At 43.0% G+C, this 18,657-nt stretch overlaps 2 protein-coding genes across 3 annotated transcripts in view; one reads left to right on the forward strand and one right to left on the reverse strand.

The window, feature by feature from the left end:
- ATG4D (autophagy related 4D cysteine peptidase) overlaps positions 1 to 13,089 on the forward strand; it is a 77,842-nt gene extending 64,753 nt beyond the window's left edge. The window contains exon 11 of the mRNA XM_039364289.1: positions 12,819 to 13,089. Coding sequence (XP_039220223.1) covers positions 12,819 to 12,878 — 60 coding nt within the window. The 3' untranslated portion in view covers positions 12,879 to 13,089. The remainder of the gene's footprint in view (positions 1 to 12,818) is intronic.
- Positions 1 to 18,657, reverse strand: part of KRI1 (KRI1 homolog) — an 86,757-nt gene that overhangs the window by 17,265 nt on the left and 50,835 nt on the right. For both annotated transcript variants that reach the window (XM_039364285.1, XM_039364286.1), the window contains exons 10-12: positions 16,040 to 16,160; positions 15,827 to 15,922; positions 15,543 to 15,713 (exon numbers count right to left, since the gene is read on the reverse strand). In XM_039364285.1, the coding sequence (XP_039220219.1) occupies positions 15,543 to 15,713; positions 15,827 to 15,922; positions 16,040 to 16,160 (388 nt within the window). The remainder of the gene's footprint in view (positions 1 to 15,542; positions 15,714 to 15,826; positions 15,923 to 16,039; positions 16,161 to 18,657) is intronic.

An 18,657-nucleotide genomic window follows, 5' to 3' on the forward strand; every position in this document is an offset into this window, starting at 1 on the left:
GACAAATCAGAGGAAATTGAGAAAAAGATGGAGGAAATAAAAGAAGAAAATCAAAGACTGTCACAGGTGGAATAAAAGTCTGGAAGATACAGTTGCAACATTGGAGATTGAGAAAGCCTCGCACCTTTTAAGACACCAGAACATATCTGAAGACAAAGAGGAATATTTAATATAATTAGTTACAAACTTGTTGGCGGACGCACTGGAAATTGAGAAAAAGAGATGCAAGGAGAGTTAGATCAAATATATAGAGTTAATTCAAGCTATGCAAGGAGACACAAAGTGCCTAGGAAGATACCTGTCAGATTTGTGAAGAGAACATTAAGGGATGAAGGGCATGTTGGGATATTTTGCCAAAGGGAAAATATTATGGGATAAGACTCAAGGAAGGTGAAGAATGAAAGACTGCCTTCAACTAACCCCTGGGAGTTACCAATTTAAAGTGATGCCTTTTGGACTACATGGGGCCCCTGCCATGTTCATGCAACTTATAAATGAGAGCTACATGAGCATTTATATAAGGGGGTTTTGGTGTACTTGGATGATATCATCATTTACACTGAGACCATGAACGAACACAGAAAACTTGTGCGATAGGTGCTGAGGAAGCTGTTGGATGCTAAGCTGTATGCCAAACTTCAAAATGTAAGTTTCACAAGTCTAGCCTGGACTACTTAGGCTACCATGTGTCGTGTGAAGGGGTGGAGATGGATCTAGGAAAAGTGAAATCCATCCTGGAGTGGCAAGCCCCTAGCACCCGCAAACAGCTGCAAAGCTTCCTAGGGTTTGCACATTTTTACAGGCAATTCATCCCCTCCTTCGTCACCATTGCCTTACCAATTATTGAGCTATTGAAAACTGGAAAAGGGGGTGGGGAGCCCTGGCTGAATCAGCCCTGGACAATAGAATACCAAGCGATGTTTGAAAAACTGAAGGGGATGTTTGTGGCCGAACCAATGTTAAAACACCCAAACCCAGAGGAGCCATTTGTGATCCAGGCAGATGCCAGCAATGTGGTCATGGGAGAAGTCCTCCCCCAGCAAAATAAGGAAGGAAAATTACAGCCTTTTGCATACATGTATCACAAGCTAAATGAGACAGAGCGGCAGTGGGCTATGTGGGAGAAAGAGACTTTTGCAGTGTTGGGGCGCTACTAACATGGAGGCAGTTCCTGGAAGGAAGCAAATCCCATTTTGATGTTTAGTTTGACCATAAAAACCTAGAAGCCCTGAAGACCTCCTGCAAGTTTTCTCCTAAGCAAGTCCGATGGGCGCAGTACTTCAAAAGATTTGATTTTGAGTTAAAGTACATTCGGGGGGTGGGGGGAGAATTTCCTTGCTGATGCCCTGTCCTGCATGCCCCAGTACAAGAGTACTCAGGAGGAGGTGATGAGCTCCATCGTTCCCAGAAGTCAATGACAAACACAAGCTACAACCAGAGAAGAAGAGAAGCTTACCTCCTGCCGATGCGTTTGCCCAACAACAGAGGCAAAGGTTACAAACTGATGCATGGTTTGTGGCTCATCAAAGGGAATTGACCATGAAGGATGGGTTGGGGTGGAGAGGGACAAACTTTATGTCCCAGACAGCTTGCAATTGCAAGTCTTGCAATGCAGTCACGATGCCAAATAAGTAGGCCACTTTGGATTTCTAAAGATGTTACATCTTGCTAATTGCCAGTTCTGGTGGCTAAAGATGAAAAAAGACATTGAGAGCTATGTGAGGAGCTGTGCAGCTTGTGTGGCCAGTAAGAGACTACCAGAGATGAGTCCGGGACTGTTGAAGCAGGTGGCTGATCCGACTAGACCCTGGGAGGAGATAGCCATGGACTTTATAGTGAGCTACCGGAGAGTGAGGGAAATACCGTGATTTGGACTATTTTCCAAGCAAGCCCACTTCGTTGCATGTGCTGGACTCCCCTCAGCCCATTATTTCAGACCCTGGGGTCCAATTTACTGCTAAGTTCTGGAGGGAGTTTGTAAAGATGATTGGGTCCTCCCAGAGACTCAGCTCAACTTTTCATGCCAGTTCAAATGGATCTGCTAACGCAGTAGTGGAGCAGTATCTACGTTGCTATATCTACTACTAACTGGGCAGGACTTCTGCCATTTGCGGAGGTGGCATATAACAAAGCAGTGCACAGCAGCACCGGTTTCACTCTATTTAAGCTAGCCACAGGAGTAGAGTTTGTGCCAATGCCAGAATGCCCTCAGGAGCCTTCTGCCTCGGGCACCTTAACTGAATGGGTAGACTCATTCCAACCAGTTTGGAGTGATGCAAAGAAAGCATTAGCTATGGCAGCCAAGAGTCAGAAAAAACAAGCAGATAAGACTTCCGGTTTCATGTCATAGCCCAGTGGTGGTGAACCTATGGCACATGTGCCAGAGGTGGCACTCAGAGCCTTCTCTGTTGGCACGCGTGCCACCCCCACCAGCAACAGGTTCATCAGGCTGCCGCCGCCGCCTGGAGCAGGAGCCCCACCCAGCACAAGGGAGGCGAAGTGGCCGACTAGTAAGTGTCAAGCCCTCCCGGGCTCAACACACAAAAAAAGGGAGGACAGCCTGGTGACGGAAGAGGAGAACCAGCACAGGATCTAAGCAGCTCACCGTTTTGAAAAAAAGAGTGAGCCGCAGATCCTCCAGCATCTGTTCTGAACTCTGGAGCAGCAAAGGGACGATTCTGGATCCCATTAGACGCTGCACATGTGCAGATACGCTGCCGTACCTCCGCAGAAGGATGAGCCACCAAACAGCTGACAAGTAGCAAGCCAATGCACAGCTGATGGGCGGTAGCCAGCAATTATGCTTAATGGTCAAGGGCGTCCCAGAGAAGCCTCAGAGATGATTGAGGTTTCTCTAATTGCTGCCGGGTGCTGGTTGGGAGACGAGAGGGCAGGGTTGTAGTTTGTTAGGCAGAGGTGTAACAGGTTTGTGGCTTAGGATTAATTGGTGAAGGAGGGGTAGTAACTGGTGACAGGTGAGGTAGTAATTACAAGAGTATATTTAAACAGAGCTGGGAAGCAGTTGCTCCCAGCGCAAACTTTGTAAAGCATAGAACCTGATTGCTAAGGTCTGTGTGAACGTCATCGCTTTACCTCAAGTAAACTGGAATTTGTTTGGACGAAGGTGTTCCTGTGTTTTCCTTTTCCTGCAAGTGTACGGTAGGAAAGCTGACAAAGTTTGTGCTGCTTAAAACCTTTTATAGGTTCCCGTTTTCTTTTTTGTGTGTCTCACATTCCATTGTGTTTCCTGTGCCTAGCCTGGTTTTGGTGTCACCTTAGGGGTGTGTTGAACTGAAGTTGGGTGACATAGGTTGCTTTTTGAAATATGGCAGAAGGCATGCAGGATATTGCTCCTGATGAGGCTGACCATGGTGAGGTCCAAGAGGAGGTAAGAACAAAACCTCTGGTTGTTGAACCATCAGTACGCCCTAAGGTGGTGGAGCCTAGCCCAGTAGACCCTCCAACTGATGTCCCAGGGTCCCAAGGAACGGCAGCAGGGGGGAGCGCCCTTTCTGGAGAATGGTGGCGAAGTCCTGTAGTGACTGGGATGCCAGAGGGATATGGAATTGGACCAGGGGAGGAAGGTTGGATAACTTCCCAGTGGCGGGAACGTCACATGACAGATGAAGATGAGGAGGACTGGAGCTATGCCACGGCTCCTGGGCAAACTACCATGGACCTCTTGCGTGAGCAATTTGGAGGAGGATACCAAGACGCATCCTCCTGGCAGCAGTGGGTCCCAGGGCCAGAAACAATGTCATGGTTACAAGTTGGTTCCTCCTCCACCCACTCAGCCACAGGACAGTTTCGATTAGCAAGTCCAAAGCTTGATTCCAGCCGTGGGGGTGACTTATACCAGGGAAGGGTTGGTACTCAAAGTCCCAATCAACCCATAGATAGGTCACGGGGAGGAGGTCCCGGGAGGCCTTCAGCAGTTCCATCTCAGGGAGTCAGGTTAGGTCCCAGAGTCCCACTCTTGAGGGGTTCGGAGACCATTGTGCCTGGAGGAGGGGTTTTGGTAGGTCCTTCTCCCACACTTGGATGGGCTTCCGGACCATGGTCACAGGGCTCTGTCTGGGGTCCTCCACCCCTTAATGTGACATTTGATGGGAACCCAGATAGGCTGGCCCTTTTCCTAAGTCAAGCCATAGGGCACATGGATAGATACGGGCACCTTTATCCCTCTCGTTGGGCTGTGGTAGGAGCAGTAACAGCAGCCCTACAGGGGAAAGCTATGGAATGGGTGGCTGACCTACATAGTGACCATGCTCGGGAGCTAGCTAATGTTGGAGCGTTCCTGGGGGTTCTCCGAACTCATTTTGAAGACGTCTCTAGAATCCAGAGGGATGAGTAGCCAGCAAATTACGGACCTGGCCTGAGCACCTGTTGGTACACCAGTTCTGGGCAGGACTGGACAGAGATCTGTAACAGGCATGTGTATACTGGGGAATCCCAGGTAAATTACAGGAGTGGTTCCGGGTAGTCACGGACTTGGACATGGGGTTACAGGAGTTTCGTCCAAGAAGTGATAGACAGCTGGGACCACGCAGGAATCCGGAATGACTCCGGCCTCTGGGTCCAGTGTCTGCTTCACCTGGCGGATTACCTTGTCCAATTTTTTTGCTGTTTTTGATGCAAATTGCCGGGCCATTGAACTGCAGAATGCCTCGAGCCACTTCCTAAGGGAAGGGTAGAAGTGCCGGAAAAAAGTACATCGAGAAAAATCCCTGAAAGAACGAGGGCAGCACAACAACATATCGAGAGTTCAATGCCGCGAGGGGAGAGGTTGAATGCTGATGAAGGGACCAGCAGTGTGGGACCCCAACTGATCATATACAATGAGGATATAAGAACATCACAAGATTCCATGGTAAGCAAACCCATTCATCCGTTCACCCTCCCTATCACAATTACTAGTACATATTCGGGGCATCGAAAACAGTGTAATGCCCTCCTTGATACTGGGTGTACTAGATGTCTCATTAGTGAACAGGTAGTACGGCAAACAGGCATTAGAGTAAGGGCCTTACACACACCAGTACGATTTGAGCAAGTAGATGGGTCCTTACTGGGGGGGGGGTGCCTGCCACCTACATCACTGAGCCTGTGCGATTAGAGTTAGAGGAACATTGGGAGATAATACGATTTGTAGTAGTCCCGTCCATGACGGAAAATGTGATTTTAGGTTTACCCTGGTTGGACAAATGGGCCCAACCATCTGGAGGAAAGGAGGGTATTGCAAAGTGCACATTGGTGTGGGTCCTCAGCCACCTCCTCATGAGCAAGTGAAAAGAGGAGAGGAGATTATAATTGATCAAGTAACCAGGGAGGAGGGGGAGGTTGATTTTCCATCAGAATATACCGACCTCGCAGATATGTTTAATGAATGGGAATGCAATGTGCTACCACCACACCGATCAACTGATTGTGCCATCGATATAATGGCAGGGGCAACCCTCCCGAAGCCTCGCATGTATGCTATGACATCTAATGAGATGGTGGAGTTGAGGAGGTATATTGACAAAAATCTAGCGAGAGGTTTTATCCAACCTGCCTGGTTGTGGGTCGCGGCTCCTGTTTTGTTTAAGGAGAAAAAAGATGTGTGTGGACTTTCGGGGTCTAAATGGAGTCTGTGTGGAAAAATTATATCCCCTTCCACTCATGAAACACCTTTTGGCCCATTTAACAAAAGGAAAAATCTTTACTAAATTGGATTTACGAGAGGCATATTATCGGGTACGTATAAAGGACAGGGACGAGTGGAAGACCGCGTTCAACAGTCCATTGGGAAGCTATCAATATAGAGTAATGCTGTTCAGGTTACAGGGGGCTCCTGCTGTGTTTATTCAGCTTATAAATGAAGTGCTGCATGAACATTTGTATCGAGGGATTCTTGTATACCTTGATGACATTCTCATATATTCGGCCAATAAGGAAGATCATGTGCAGTTAGTTTGCCAAGTGCTACGCAAACTCCTCGATGTACAATTATGCGTTAAGCTATCAAAGTATGCATTTCACCAAAGTAAATTGGACTACCTAGGATATAGAATATTGGGAGGAGGGGTAGAGATAGATCCAATGAAAGTGCAGGCTGTCCTAGACTAGCAACCACCACGGACGCGTCATCAATTGCAAAGTTTCCTCGGCTTTGTGAATTTTTACAGGCAGTTTATTCCATCTTTTGCTAAAATGGCATTGCCATTAACAGAGTTAATGCAGGCAGGCAGGTAGAACCTAAGCTGTTTAAAGTCATGGAGAAAGTATACTTATCCACAAAGTATTTAAAATCCCTACAGCCATCGAAGAAATTATGGCCAAAATTCATGGGAACATTTCCCATTAAAAGAGTCATTAAACCAGTAACCATAGAATTGGAACTCCCAAAAATATACCTGCAGATTGGCCTGTTTGAATTGTCCAGATGGACAGTTGGGGTGGGATTACTATTGATTCTTTTGACCTATTGATTCGCGTGGGAAACCCTCAGATCCTGCCTTCTATTCCTGCTTTCAGCATCTCCCAATAAAAGTTCCTTTTCAAATGAAGTTCGTTTCAAGAGTTCTGCTCTCTTGGGAGGACTGATTGAGTCATGTCCTTAAACCTAAATATAATTGAAGATGATGGAGAAGGATAATGGGATTCTCTCAATGGATATGAACGGATTGAACTCCCCCTCAAAAAGGAAAACTTTTTTACACAGATATTGATGCACCAGATAATAAACAAGAAGAATTCTACCAAAAACTACACAAGAAAATAGTGGGAACTATTTTCCAACATCAAAATATTTGCTTAGTAGGAGACTTTAACGCAATTGTAGATGGAAAGCTAGATTATAGAAGTAGTAAAATAGGGGGAAAAGGAAGAAATATTTTACCTAAGGCTTTTTTTAAAATGGCACAAGAAATCTGTATACAGGATATGTGGAGAGAAAAGAACCCAAAAAAATCTCAATATACATTTTACTCAAATTGGCATAAATCATGGCCTAGAATTGATATGATATGGATATCTCCTGAACTAAGAATGAACATACAAGAGATTGAGATAGAAACCAATGTATTGGCGGATCATTATCCAATAAAGATGACGTGGAGAGGAACTGTCATGCCTCCATCAGAGCCTGAATCTGTTGAGGAAAACGAGCTGGAACGGGATCCTATGAAGGTCAAGGGAGAGGTGTTTGTGGCTTCAGAGAAATGTGGGGAAGAGCAGGCCGAGGCAGACCAGGGCCTTTCAGGATTGGGACAGGATGAACATGAGAGACAGAGTTCAGGCGATGAGCAAGGGCCACCCCCTCCTGATCCTAGAGCACGGAGAATGGAGAGAAGGAGGGAACAACGCAGGCAGGCTCAACTACTCGGGAGGAGAGCACCCCGCCCCTCTCCACAAGACATACCTGGAGACTGAGACTTAAGGAGATGCTGTGGGGAGAGGCATTTGTCAGGAACAAACACTGATTCATTGGAGTTTTGTGTGCTGTTGCTGATCTTGGAAACAACTCTCTGATCTCTTGTTCTGCGTTGTAATTTCTGCTTGGAAACCTTGAAACTCTGACCACTGGACTGACTGACAACTTTGATTGGGTGTTCAAAGACCTCGGATTTTATTTTGGCTTCTCTTCTGAAACTGCTCAGGCAAGCTTGTATTTCCACAGACTGTTAGATTTTGAATGTATGTTTCACTCCTTGTTATCTTCTACGTGGCCTTGAGTAAATTACTCTTTAAATCTGGCTGTATGTGAAACTACTTGCAGCCAGAGGTGGCTGAAGGTTTGTTCTGGGGCTTGTCAGAAATGTGGGAGCATTTGGGGAACACTTGGAGCAATTAAAGGGCATTCTGAATTGCCAGCTGACTGCATTGCCTCTGTGCTGTGCCCTGGGTCATCACAGGAACAAAGAAAAATTTAAGATGGTCACTGAATCAATCTTTACTGAAAGAGAAAAAATTTATACAAATAGCAGCAAAGGAAATGGAATTTTTCTTTAAAGAAAATAAGAAAGAAGGGACATCGCTCCAAAACATTTGGGACACAGCCAAAGCATGTTTTAGAGGATTAGCCATAACTTATATGGTGAAAAAAATAAGGGAAAAAAAACAACAACAAAAGAAGTTAAAGGAAGAACTTATAAAATTGGAATCAGAACTACAAATAGATCCACAAAACTCTTAAAAAACAAATAGAGATAATAAAACATAAATTAAATTTAGCAGAAACTGAAGAAATGGCCCATGAAATAAAAAGAGCAAAACAAAACTTTTTTGAAAACGCTAACAAGCCACGTATATGACTAGCTTATGAACTGAAAAAAAGAAAGAGAGAAGAAACTGATAAATAAATTGTAAGATGTGAAAGGCATTTTACAATTTCAAAATGATACAATGAAAAAATAATTAAAGAATTCTATGAAACACTCTATGATACAGAAGAAATTTTCCAGGAAAAAATAATGCAATATATAGAAAAAGCCAAGTTACCAAAAATTTCAGAGAATTTTAAAAACATGCTAAATGAAAAAAATAATGATGGAGTTGACAGAAACTATAAAAAGACAAAAAAGCGATAAGATGCCGGGCCCAGATGAGCTACCAGCAGAATTTTACAAACGTCTACAAGATATATTAAGTCCATCAATGAAAGAAGTGTGTAACGAGGTACTTTCAGAGGCCAAATTACCAAATACGTGGACAGAAGCTAATATTATTTTAATACCAAAAGAAGACTCAGATTTGACTCAGATAAAGAACTATAGACCAATATCTCTATTAAATGTGGACTATAAAATCATCACTTCAATAATAGCAGAAAGACTGAAGAGATTTCTGATTGAATTTATACATCCATCAAAATGGATTCTTACCAAAGAGACAAATAAGGAACAATTTAAGAATGATTCTAGATACACTGGAATACTATGAAATGCATCCAGGGAAGCAAATGGCGCTAATTTTTCTAGATGCACAGAAAGCCTTTGATAATGTAAACTGGCTATTTATGATACAACAATTAAACTGTATGTACTTTGGAGAAAACTTCACAAATATAATTAAAATAATTTATTACAAACAAACAGTTAAAGTAATTGTAAATGGAGACTTCACAGAGAACTTTAATATTAAAAAAGGCACAAGACAAGGTGCCCACCATCTCCATTATTATTTATCTTAACTTTGGAAGTGCTGAACAGCAAGGTCAGACAGGACCCAGAAATTAAAGGAATGGAGATAAAAGATGAAAAATAAAAACTACAAGCATATGCGGATGATTTGGTATTTATACTAGAAGACCCGCTGGAGACAAGCCCTAAATTATTGACAAAAATAGAAGAATTAGCAGGAGTAGCAGGACTGAAAATAAACAGAAAAGACTAAAGTGATAGTCAAAAACCTTACAGATAAACAAAAAAAAAAAATCAATTGTTAAAAAAAAACAGACCTCCAGGTAGTTAAGAAAGTTAAATACCTGGGGATATATTTACAGCAAGGTGTGCAACAATAAAATAAGACAACTATGTAAAACTATTAAAACAAATAAAACTAGAGTTGGAAAAATGGAAAAATCTGCAACTATCAATATTAGGAAGAATAGTAACAGTGAAAATGAACATCTTACCAAAACTACTTTTCTTATTTCAAACAATACCTATAAAAATAGAGAAAAAAAATCTTTGATGAGTTAAATGCATCGATTTTAAAGTTTATTTGGCAAGGGAAAAAAGCCAGAATTAGACTGAAAATGCTACAAGAAGCAAAAGAAAATGGAGGATTTGGGTTGCCAGACTGGATACTATATTATCAAGCATCTGCATTAACATGGCTAAAAGAATAGATAATTCTCAGACATAAAAGATTACTATATTTAGAAGGACATGACTTACAACTTGGATAGCACACCTTTTTATGGTATGGGAAGAATAAAATTCATAAATACTTACAAAATCACTACATAAGAAACATATTGCTTTTAGTATGGGAAAAGATAAAAGCGAAAATTTATATGAAAATACCAGGATGGATTTTGACAATGGAAGCGTTTGTTCACCCAAATCTAATTAATTATGGAAAACTTGTGACTTATAGTGACATTTTAAATACTGAAGGGAAATTACAAATTAAAGAAGAGTTGGAAGAACAGAGCATTGAGCTATCATGGTGGCCACACCTGCAAATACAAATGAGATATGAGAAAGATGCCAGTGTTTGACCAGATACTATTGTCATCAGATGAAAAAACTGATTAAGAAACTGTATAACATTTTGTTAAATTTAAAGATGGAAGATGAACAAGAGTTGGAAGAACAGGGCATTGAGCTATCATATGATAACATGGGCAAAAAACTTTGGGCACAATGTAGAGCTAGAAAAATGGCAAAATCCGTGGGAAAGAAACTATAAAACAGTGGTTCTCAACCTGTGGGTCAGGACCCCATTTGGGATCAAACGACCATTTCACAGGGGTCGCCAAACAAGGCTGTCTGCCATTTTTCCCCCTTTTCTTTGGCCACGCCCCTGGCACCCGGTGATGTATAAGTGGTTTGGGGTCACCACAACATGGGGAACTGTATTATGGGGTTGCGGCATTAGAAAGGTTGAGAACCACTGCTATAAAATAACTATAAAATAACAGTGGCAGCTGCGTATAAAGAAAATCTATATAAAATGTTTTATAGATGGCATTTACCACCTGCGAGGTTAGCAAAAATGTTTAAAAACATGTCTAGCAATTGTTGGAAATGTATGCAAAACCCAGGCACGTACTACCACCTTTGGTGGACATGTCCCAAAGCAAAAAAATTCTGGTCAAAAATACATATGTGGTTAGAGAAAATGTTAAGAAAATATGTAGATTTTAAGCCGGAATTATTTCTTTTAGGTATAACCTCAGAAAATTACAATAAAAATGTGCATATTTAATGCTACGTGTATTAACAGCAGCGAGAATTACATTTGCCCAGCATTGGAAAAATGAAAAAATACCAGCTGAAGAAGAGATAATTAAGAAAATGGATAGGCTTACATTGAAAATGAAAGGGAAAGAAGATACAGAATACTTTCAAACATGCAATGTATTTTACCAATGGCTAGAAAAAACAGAGTAGAGAGTAGGAATTTAAGATGCATTATCAAGTTAAATATGTGGATCCAGATAACATGTTGTTTACTAAGCACTAAAGATTTGCAATTATAAAAAAGTAATAAAATATTTAAAAAGAAGAAGAAAAAACAAGCAGATAAGAAGCATGCTCCCCAGGAAGCGTTCCATGTAGCAAATAAAGTATATTTGTCTACTAAGTATCTTAAATTGAAACAAACTGGCCAGGGAGTCATACAGTGATAGGCTGACCCGAAAAGAGCTCCCCAGAACAAGTTTAGCATTGGGGACAAGGTGTACTTACCTATCAAGTGTCTTAAGCTGAGGCAACCATATAAGAAGCTAAGCCCTAAATTATATAGGGACCTTCCTGATTGTAAACCCAGTTACGATCAAGCTATGATTGCCAAAAGTTTAAGACACCCAATGTTCTATTGTAATTTGTTGAAGCCATTTAATGTAAGGACCCACCCCACTTTGCATCTTAAGAAGACAGAACTCTTGGAATATTTCTTCCAACAGGCATCCTTTATTAAGAGAAAATGGTTGCAGTCGTTCTAGACAGGACCTTCAGAGAGGAGTAGATGAAAGCTGATGTCCCCATTGTTATGATTTAGTTTTTTGGGTGGTATCCACATTCAATCCCTTTGAAGTTGTACCGAAGGAAGTGAGGGCCATAAAACCCCTTTGTTCACCCCCCTTCCACTTCATCGTATGATAGAATCCAGAGAGGGCAGAAATGGGGTTTTCCATAGTCGATAACTAGAGATGAAATATAATTGGATTCTGACACATTTCAAGACTCTAATCTAAGACCAACTGAAAAGGAGCCTCCTCCTCCAGTTATGGAGGGGGGGAAGAACACTACAAGATTAAGAGAATTCTGAACTCATGATTTTTTAAAGGGATACTGCAATATTTAGTCTAGTGGAAAGGATACCCCTTAGCACAGGGGTGTCAAACTCAGTTTCATTGAGGGCCACATCAGCATTGCGGTTGCCCTCAGGGGGGCGGGTGGGTGTGGCCTATTGGGTGGGTGTGGCCTATTGGGTGGGCATGGCCAGCTCTACATCGTTCGATTCAAGGGTGCCTGTGGGGGCCTGGGCAGGAGTGGGACAGATCTGAGGATCTCTGGCAGAAGGAGGTAGGACCGGGGCAAGTGCCAAGGCATGGTCCACTGGAGGAGCCTCACTGCCTGCTGAAACCCCTCCCCCGGAGCCCATTAAGCTGGATAGGTGAAGTAAGTGAGGGCCATTTGCTGGCCACTTCCAGGCGATGGTGCATTTCTTCATTCCTCACAAAATGTGACACCTCCCCAGCATGCATCCAGGGGGTGGGGCCAACGCGGCAGGGGATGGTTCCTCGTTGTTTCCAGATGGCCTTGTGGAGCTAAGACTGAATACACTTCAGCATAGATGGCCACCACAAAATTATACATTGGCTCCCTCCCAGCCGGCCTGGGCCAGGGCCAAGGCAGCGGGGGCTGTTCCCTCACTGTTTCCAGGATGGCTTCGTGGGCCACATGAAACCACTTTATGGGCCACATCCAGCCCCTGGGCCTTGTGTCTGACATGTCTGCCTTAGCAGATGTAGAATAGGTGGCCACTCACAATGTTAGTGCATACAGATTAATAAAAAAAATCATGATAAATACCCTCAATGCCCAAAACCATAACTGAGCATTAATGATTAATAGTGATAATTTGTATTTAATGTTTTCCAGGTCTGCCCTTTTTTTGGGGGGGTCAACATGTCAAGATTGAATTGCTACAATGCCTGTTAGCTTCATCATCTTGCCAAAGAAAAGGGGGGAGGAAATGGAATGGAACACCAAGAAGCCATTCACAAGACCATGAGAGCATGCACCAAACCAAGGTCATTGCCGCAGGATGGGGAAGTGGGAATCTAATGTTTAACTAAGCAAACTTTCACGTGGGAAATCTCAGAGTTGGTTTTGCTTCTTTAGTTCTCAGATGCTGTACTCAATAAAGTTATGCCTGCTGGTACTTAATTGCCTTGAGGATTCCTTTTGTTGGGTTTGCTAATGGGATTCACAGGAGCATGTAAAATTGGTCAGGGCGATTCTTGAGAAGCTCAGAATGATGCTCAAGAAGCTCAGAAAGGCTCAGCTTTATGCGAAACTATCCAAGTATGACTTCCATAGAACCAGATTGGATTAACCGTAACCAGATTTCACAAGACAGTGTGAAAATTGACCTTGAGGAAGTGCAGGCAATCTAAGAGTGGGAGGCTCTTGGATGAGGAAACAATTGTAGGGTTTCCTTAGCTTCACTAACTTTTATCGGGAGTTCATCCCTACTTTGCCCAGATTGCCTTGCCCATCACAAATTTACTAAAGGCAAAACAGGTAACCAAGGTCAGACCCAATCAACCCTTAAAGTGGTAACTGGAGTGCCAAGTGTTGTTCAAGAAGTTAAAATGTCTCTTTGCCACTGAGCCGGTTTTAAAGCATCCCACCCTGGCAAGCCATTCATAATTCAAGCATAAGCCAGTGACGTGGCTGTGAGAACAGTGCTTCTCCAGAGGAACACGAAGGGGGAAGTACAACCTTGCACCTACACTTCTCACTTGAGACAGATGTCTGGGAGAAGGAAGCCTACGTGGTTCACTGGACCCTCATCACATGGAAGCAGTTGCTGGAAGGCAGCAGAATTCCTTTCGAGGTGTGGACTGACGATAAGAATGTGGAAGCGCTAACACACACACACCCCAGCGAGTTTGTGAATTCAGTACTTCAATCAGTTTGACTTCACACTTCGCTATCCACCCTGGGGGAAATAACTTCTTTGCAGACACCCTCTCCAGGATGCCATAGTACAACAATGCCAAAGAAGTTGTCAACTTCATCATCCCCTCTAAGCTAGTAGCCACGCCAGCCCTCACAAGGCAGCAGTGAGCCTCACCAACACCAGTAGCTGAAGATCTAGTGCAAAATCTAAGAGGGGTGTTAGCGGAAAATGAGTGGCTCCAGCAACATAAGGACAAGCCCTTGATGAGAGATGGGGTGGCATGGATGAAGGCCAAATTGTATATTCCGGCAAGCCAGTACACCCTGGTGTTAGAGCTTAGCTATGATATGAGAGCAGCATGGCACTTTAGGTTTGTGAAAACTCTCCACCTAGTAAAACAATTGTTTTGGTGGCCACGCATTAAGGACATAGAGCTCTATGCAGCCAGCTGCCTTGTGTGTGCGCCTACAAAAAGGCTACCTGGAAGACCACCAAGGCTTCTGCAAATCGTGGCCAGCCCCTCAGCCCCTTGGAAGGAAATATCAATGGACTTCAATGTGGAGTTACCAGAGACCGCTGGGAATACCTTGATTTGGGCTGTTACGGATCTTTTCTCCAAACGAGCCCTTTGTGGCCCCAAGATCCCCTCCACCTAGTCACTGGCTAAGCTGTTTGTGCAATGTGTGTATTGGTTGCATGGTGCTCCCAAGCATATAATAAATGATCAGGGGGCACAATTCACTTCAAAGTTTTGGCATGAATTCCTGAATCTGATATGGTCTTCTCAGAATCTTAACTCTGCAAACAAATGGAGCTTGTGAATGTATGAATGCCATTCTAGAGAAGTACCTCTGCTGCTATGTGAACTATCAGCAAGACAATTGGGCCGAGCTCCTGCCTTTTGCTGAAGTAGCATACAATAACTTTGCACACAATGGCATCGGGTTTACGCCTTTCCAAGTAGCTACTGGTGTAGATTTCATGCCCATGCCAGACCTCTCCCAGCAGACCCCTTCAAACGCACTGCTGGCTGAGTGGATTAATACTCTACAAGTAGATACCTGCCCTGTGGTTCGTAAGGCACTAAAAGCTGCAACAGAAACACAGAAGAGACAAGTTGATAGGAAGAAGATAGGAAGCCCAAATGGAGTTTAAAATAGGAGATAAAGTATATCTGTCTACCAGGTTCCTGCAGCTAGGCCAGGGCAACTCTGCAAGAAGCTAGGTCCCAAGTATATAGGACACTTCCCTATCACCCAGATCATGAATCTGGTGACTGTAGAATTGAAGCTGCCAAAGAACCTTAAGCCACGTCCACCCAGTGTTTCATTGAAACCCTTCCGTAGCTCTCCTCTGTGACTAGATGCTGAATCGCCCTCTTTCCTCCTATGGGTAGAAGGGGAAAAGCATTTTGAAGTTAAGGAGATTCTGGACTCCTGAATCCACAAGGGGAAATTGCAATAATTAGTCTTATCATGTCATGCAAAGAACAAAGAAAAAAACCTGAATTTTGAGCAGTTCTGCCATTAAATTTCACCATTGCCATGAACTCCCTAGGTGACTTTAAGCTAATTACTATTCTACCACAGCCCTAGTTCCACACAATCAAGACACTTAAACTTGGAAAGTCAGAATCAGACTTACATTAGAGCAGTCTCTTACTCTGTCTAGGCAAATAGGGAAGAACAACTACTCACCTCCATGAGCTGGTCATGCAGGCGGGGATCAAAGTCTCCTTCCAGGTCACTTTCTTGGAAACTGTTATTTGCTTTACCAGTAATCTTATGTAGCTTTTCTAACCGTTCCAGGATCTCCTGACGCTTCAGGTTCTTCAGGTGCTTCAGCTCCTGCTGCTTCTGTTCCCTCTCCTTTTAAACAAATTAGTCAGTCTATGAACTAGGAAAGAGTGCTGGTTAAGAGATAATCATTGACAAATGAGGCACATTGGGTCAAGGTTTAGGCCAGATTCTAAGCCACTCACTTTTCTCTTGCGCTCCTGTATTTCTTGGCGCTTCTCTTTGCGGCGCTCATCCTTTCGACGCACAGATGTTGCAATAAAACGGGGATATGTTTTTACCTATTGGGGGGGGGAATAGGAGTGAAAAGAGAAAGGGGCATTACTTGAATGCAAAATTTTTTGAACTGAGCATCTGGCTTTCCCATTCAGATTTCTAGCCACTTCTATCACACTTACATGTTGTGCTTCAGGTTCCTCAAAACGAAAGTTGTATTTGCGCTCAAAATCCGCTTGCTTCTTTAAGAAGAATTCACCTTCATCTGATGAGTCTGAAACAGCCAGCTGGATCCCAGGTGGCCTATGGAGAGGCAGCACATCACAGTATTACATAAATCAGTTATTAAAGCACAGTCTTACGATCCCTAGGGGTACCAAGACCCTCTTAAGGGTCCATGAAATTAAAATGCCAGATAATAAAGATATCTGCAAAAATTTAAAACAATGTAACTTAATTTGTTAAAAATATTAGGAATTTTCATGAAAAATATGTTAATATCTAATGAACAATATTGTTATTTTTACCTGATTCAATAAATATTTTACAAATGCATCAATTTTAATGTTTAAATGTTTCTAAATATAACCCATACAAATAAAAGCTCTCTCAGGGTCCCCCATGATTTTTAAAAGTTGGAAGGGGTCCTGGGAGCAAAAAGTTTAAGAAAGGCTGACTTGAGCAAACACAGCTGAAATATTTTCTACAATTCAATATTCCTCTTTCTGCCCCAGCACATTGCATAATACTTCAGGAATTCTCAATAGCAGCATTATTTCAAAAATAGGCTCTATCTCCATTGGAGATAGCAATAACCCTATGACAATTTCTCATAATTCCTGCCTTGATTGGCCACAAAAATCAAACATTCTTTCAAGCAGTCAATAGGACCAAAGTTGAATTTCTAGGAGGACTGCAGAGATTGCTATAATACTGATGGACAAGTTACTATGTTATCAGTCTAGTTAACAGTTGAAAAACAGAGGGGGAAGTAGAGGAGAGACAAAAACAGGGTAGCGTATGTAATTCTATGTAATGCCTGGTAGCTAAAACTATACTTAGATTATATGCAAACATACTGAGCAAATAAGGGAGCAATTAGGCTACCCTAATACCAGGAACAAGAAGTTTATATAAGAACAGAGGTAGTCTTGCAACTGGTTTTGAGTTGCAACTCAAAAACTGAAAATGGAGGACTTCCGGTTCCACCTTAGAGTGACGCGGTTGAGGGACTGTGGGGCTCTGTACCCAACGGCTGGTTTCGCCCTGCCAGAGGACCCTAAATGGGTCTGATGTCACCCTGGAGAGGTGATGAAGAAAGAGGGGCACCCTGATGATCACGGAACAATGGCGATTGATCCATTCGATCTGGGGGAAACCCTCTAACCTGACAGGAGAAAGGCTAGCTGCACAGCAGCATCTAGCCCAAACGGCTAGCAGCTGAAATCCAAGAGCACAAACCAGAATAACGTTGAACAGCATGCTTGGAACTGGGTGACAGTATTGATCTTCTCTCTTCTGTTTTGTAACTGATTCCTTGGAAAAGATCCTCAAAGTAAGAAATTCTCCGAAAATGAAAGGAGGGGATTACATCCCCACCCACCCCAATAGACGGAAGCGGTGAATTAATTTCCAAGGAGGAAAAGAAATATACTGAAATAAAATTAATATTACTATAGCCTGGATAAATCTGAAAATTAAGAAAACTGTTAAGATTTTATATCCTAAAGAGTCCTGATGTAGTTTAAAAAAAGAAAGAAAAATAATTCTTTATTTGAAAAAGTTGGGAAATAAATAACTACTAATTGGAGAACTAGAGCATAGAACAGTGGTGGCGAACCTATGGCACAAGTGCCAGAGGCGGCGCACAGAGCCCTCTCTGTGGGCACACGTGCCATGCCCCAGAGATGGCGAGGGACTGGCCCCCGCCACTCTGGCCCTGCCCACCCAGTCTGCCATGACCACTCCGGCCACGACCACCTGGCACCCATTGATAAATAAGTGGGTTTGGGGTTGCAGTTTGGGCACTGGGTCTCTAAAAGGTTCACCATCACTGGCATAGAACAATAATATAACACTGACTCAGAAATTGGCAAGACACCCAGAAATAAAGAACAATCTGTTCCCTTGAACTTTGATAACCCTCAGCTAAATAGAAAACTGCTGGGAACAAACAACGAAGCAGTGAACGCCTACAGGCAAACAAAGTCATTACTAAAAGCCAACACAGGTTTGTCAAAAACAGATCATGCCAGACAAATCTTATTGCATTCTTTGACCAAGTGACAAAATTAGTGGACCACAGGAATGCTGTGGATATAATTTACTTGGATTTCAGTAAGGCATTTGACAAAGTAGATCACAACCTACTACTTGATAAGATAGAAAAATGCGGGTTAGACAACATCACCACCAGATGGACCTGTAGCTGGCTGACCGGCCGTACTCAGCGTGTGGTCCTCAATGGAACCACATCTACATGGAAGAAAGTGTGTAGTGGGATGCCCCAGGGCTCTGTTCTGGGCCCAGTGCTCTTCAACATCTTCATCAACGATTTGGATGAGGGGATAGATGGGGAACTCATCAAATTTGCAGACGACACCAAGCTGGCAGGAATAGCCAACACTCCAGAAGATAGGCTTAGGATACAGGAGGATCTGGACAGATTTGAACACTGGGCGCTATCTAACAAAATTAAATTCAATGGTGAAAAAAGTAAGGTTCTACATGTAGGCAAGAAAAACCAAATGTACAGGTATAGTATAGGGGGTACCTTGCTCAATAGTAGTAACTTTGAGAG

This window comes from Crotalus tigris, unplaced genomic scaffold (genome assembly GCF_016545835.1).
Source record: "Crotalus tigris isolate CLP2741 ecotype Arizona unplaced genomic scaffold, ASM1654583v1 scf7180000019721.812232, whole genome shotgun sequence".
Taxonomy (NCBI): domain Eukaryota; kingdom Metazoa; phylum Chordata; class Lepidosauria; order Squamata; family Viperidae; genus Crotalus; species Crotalus tigris.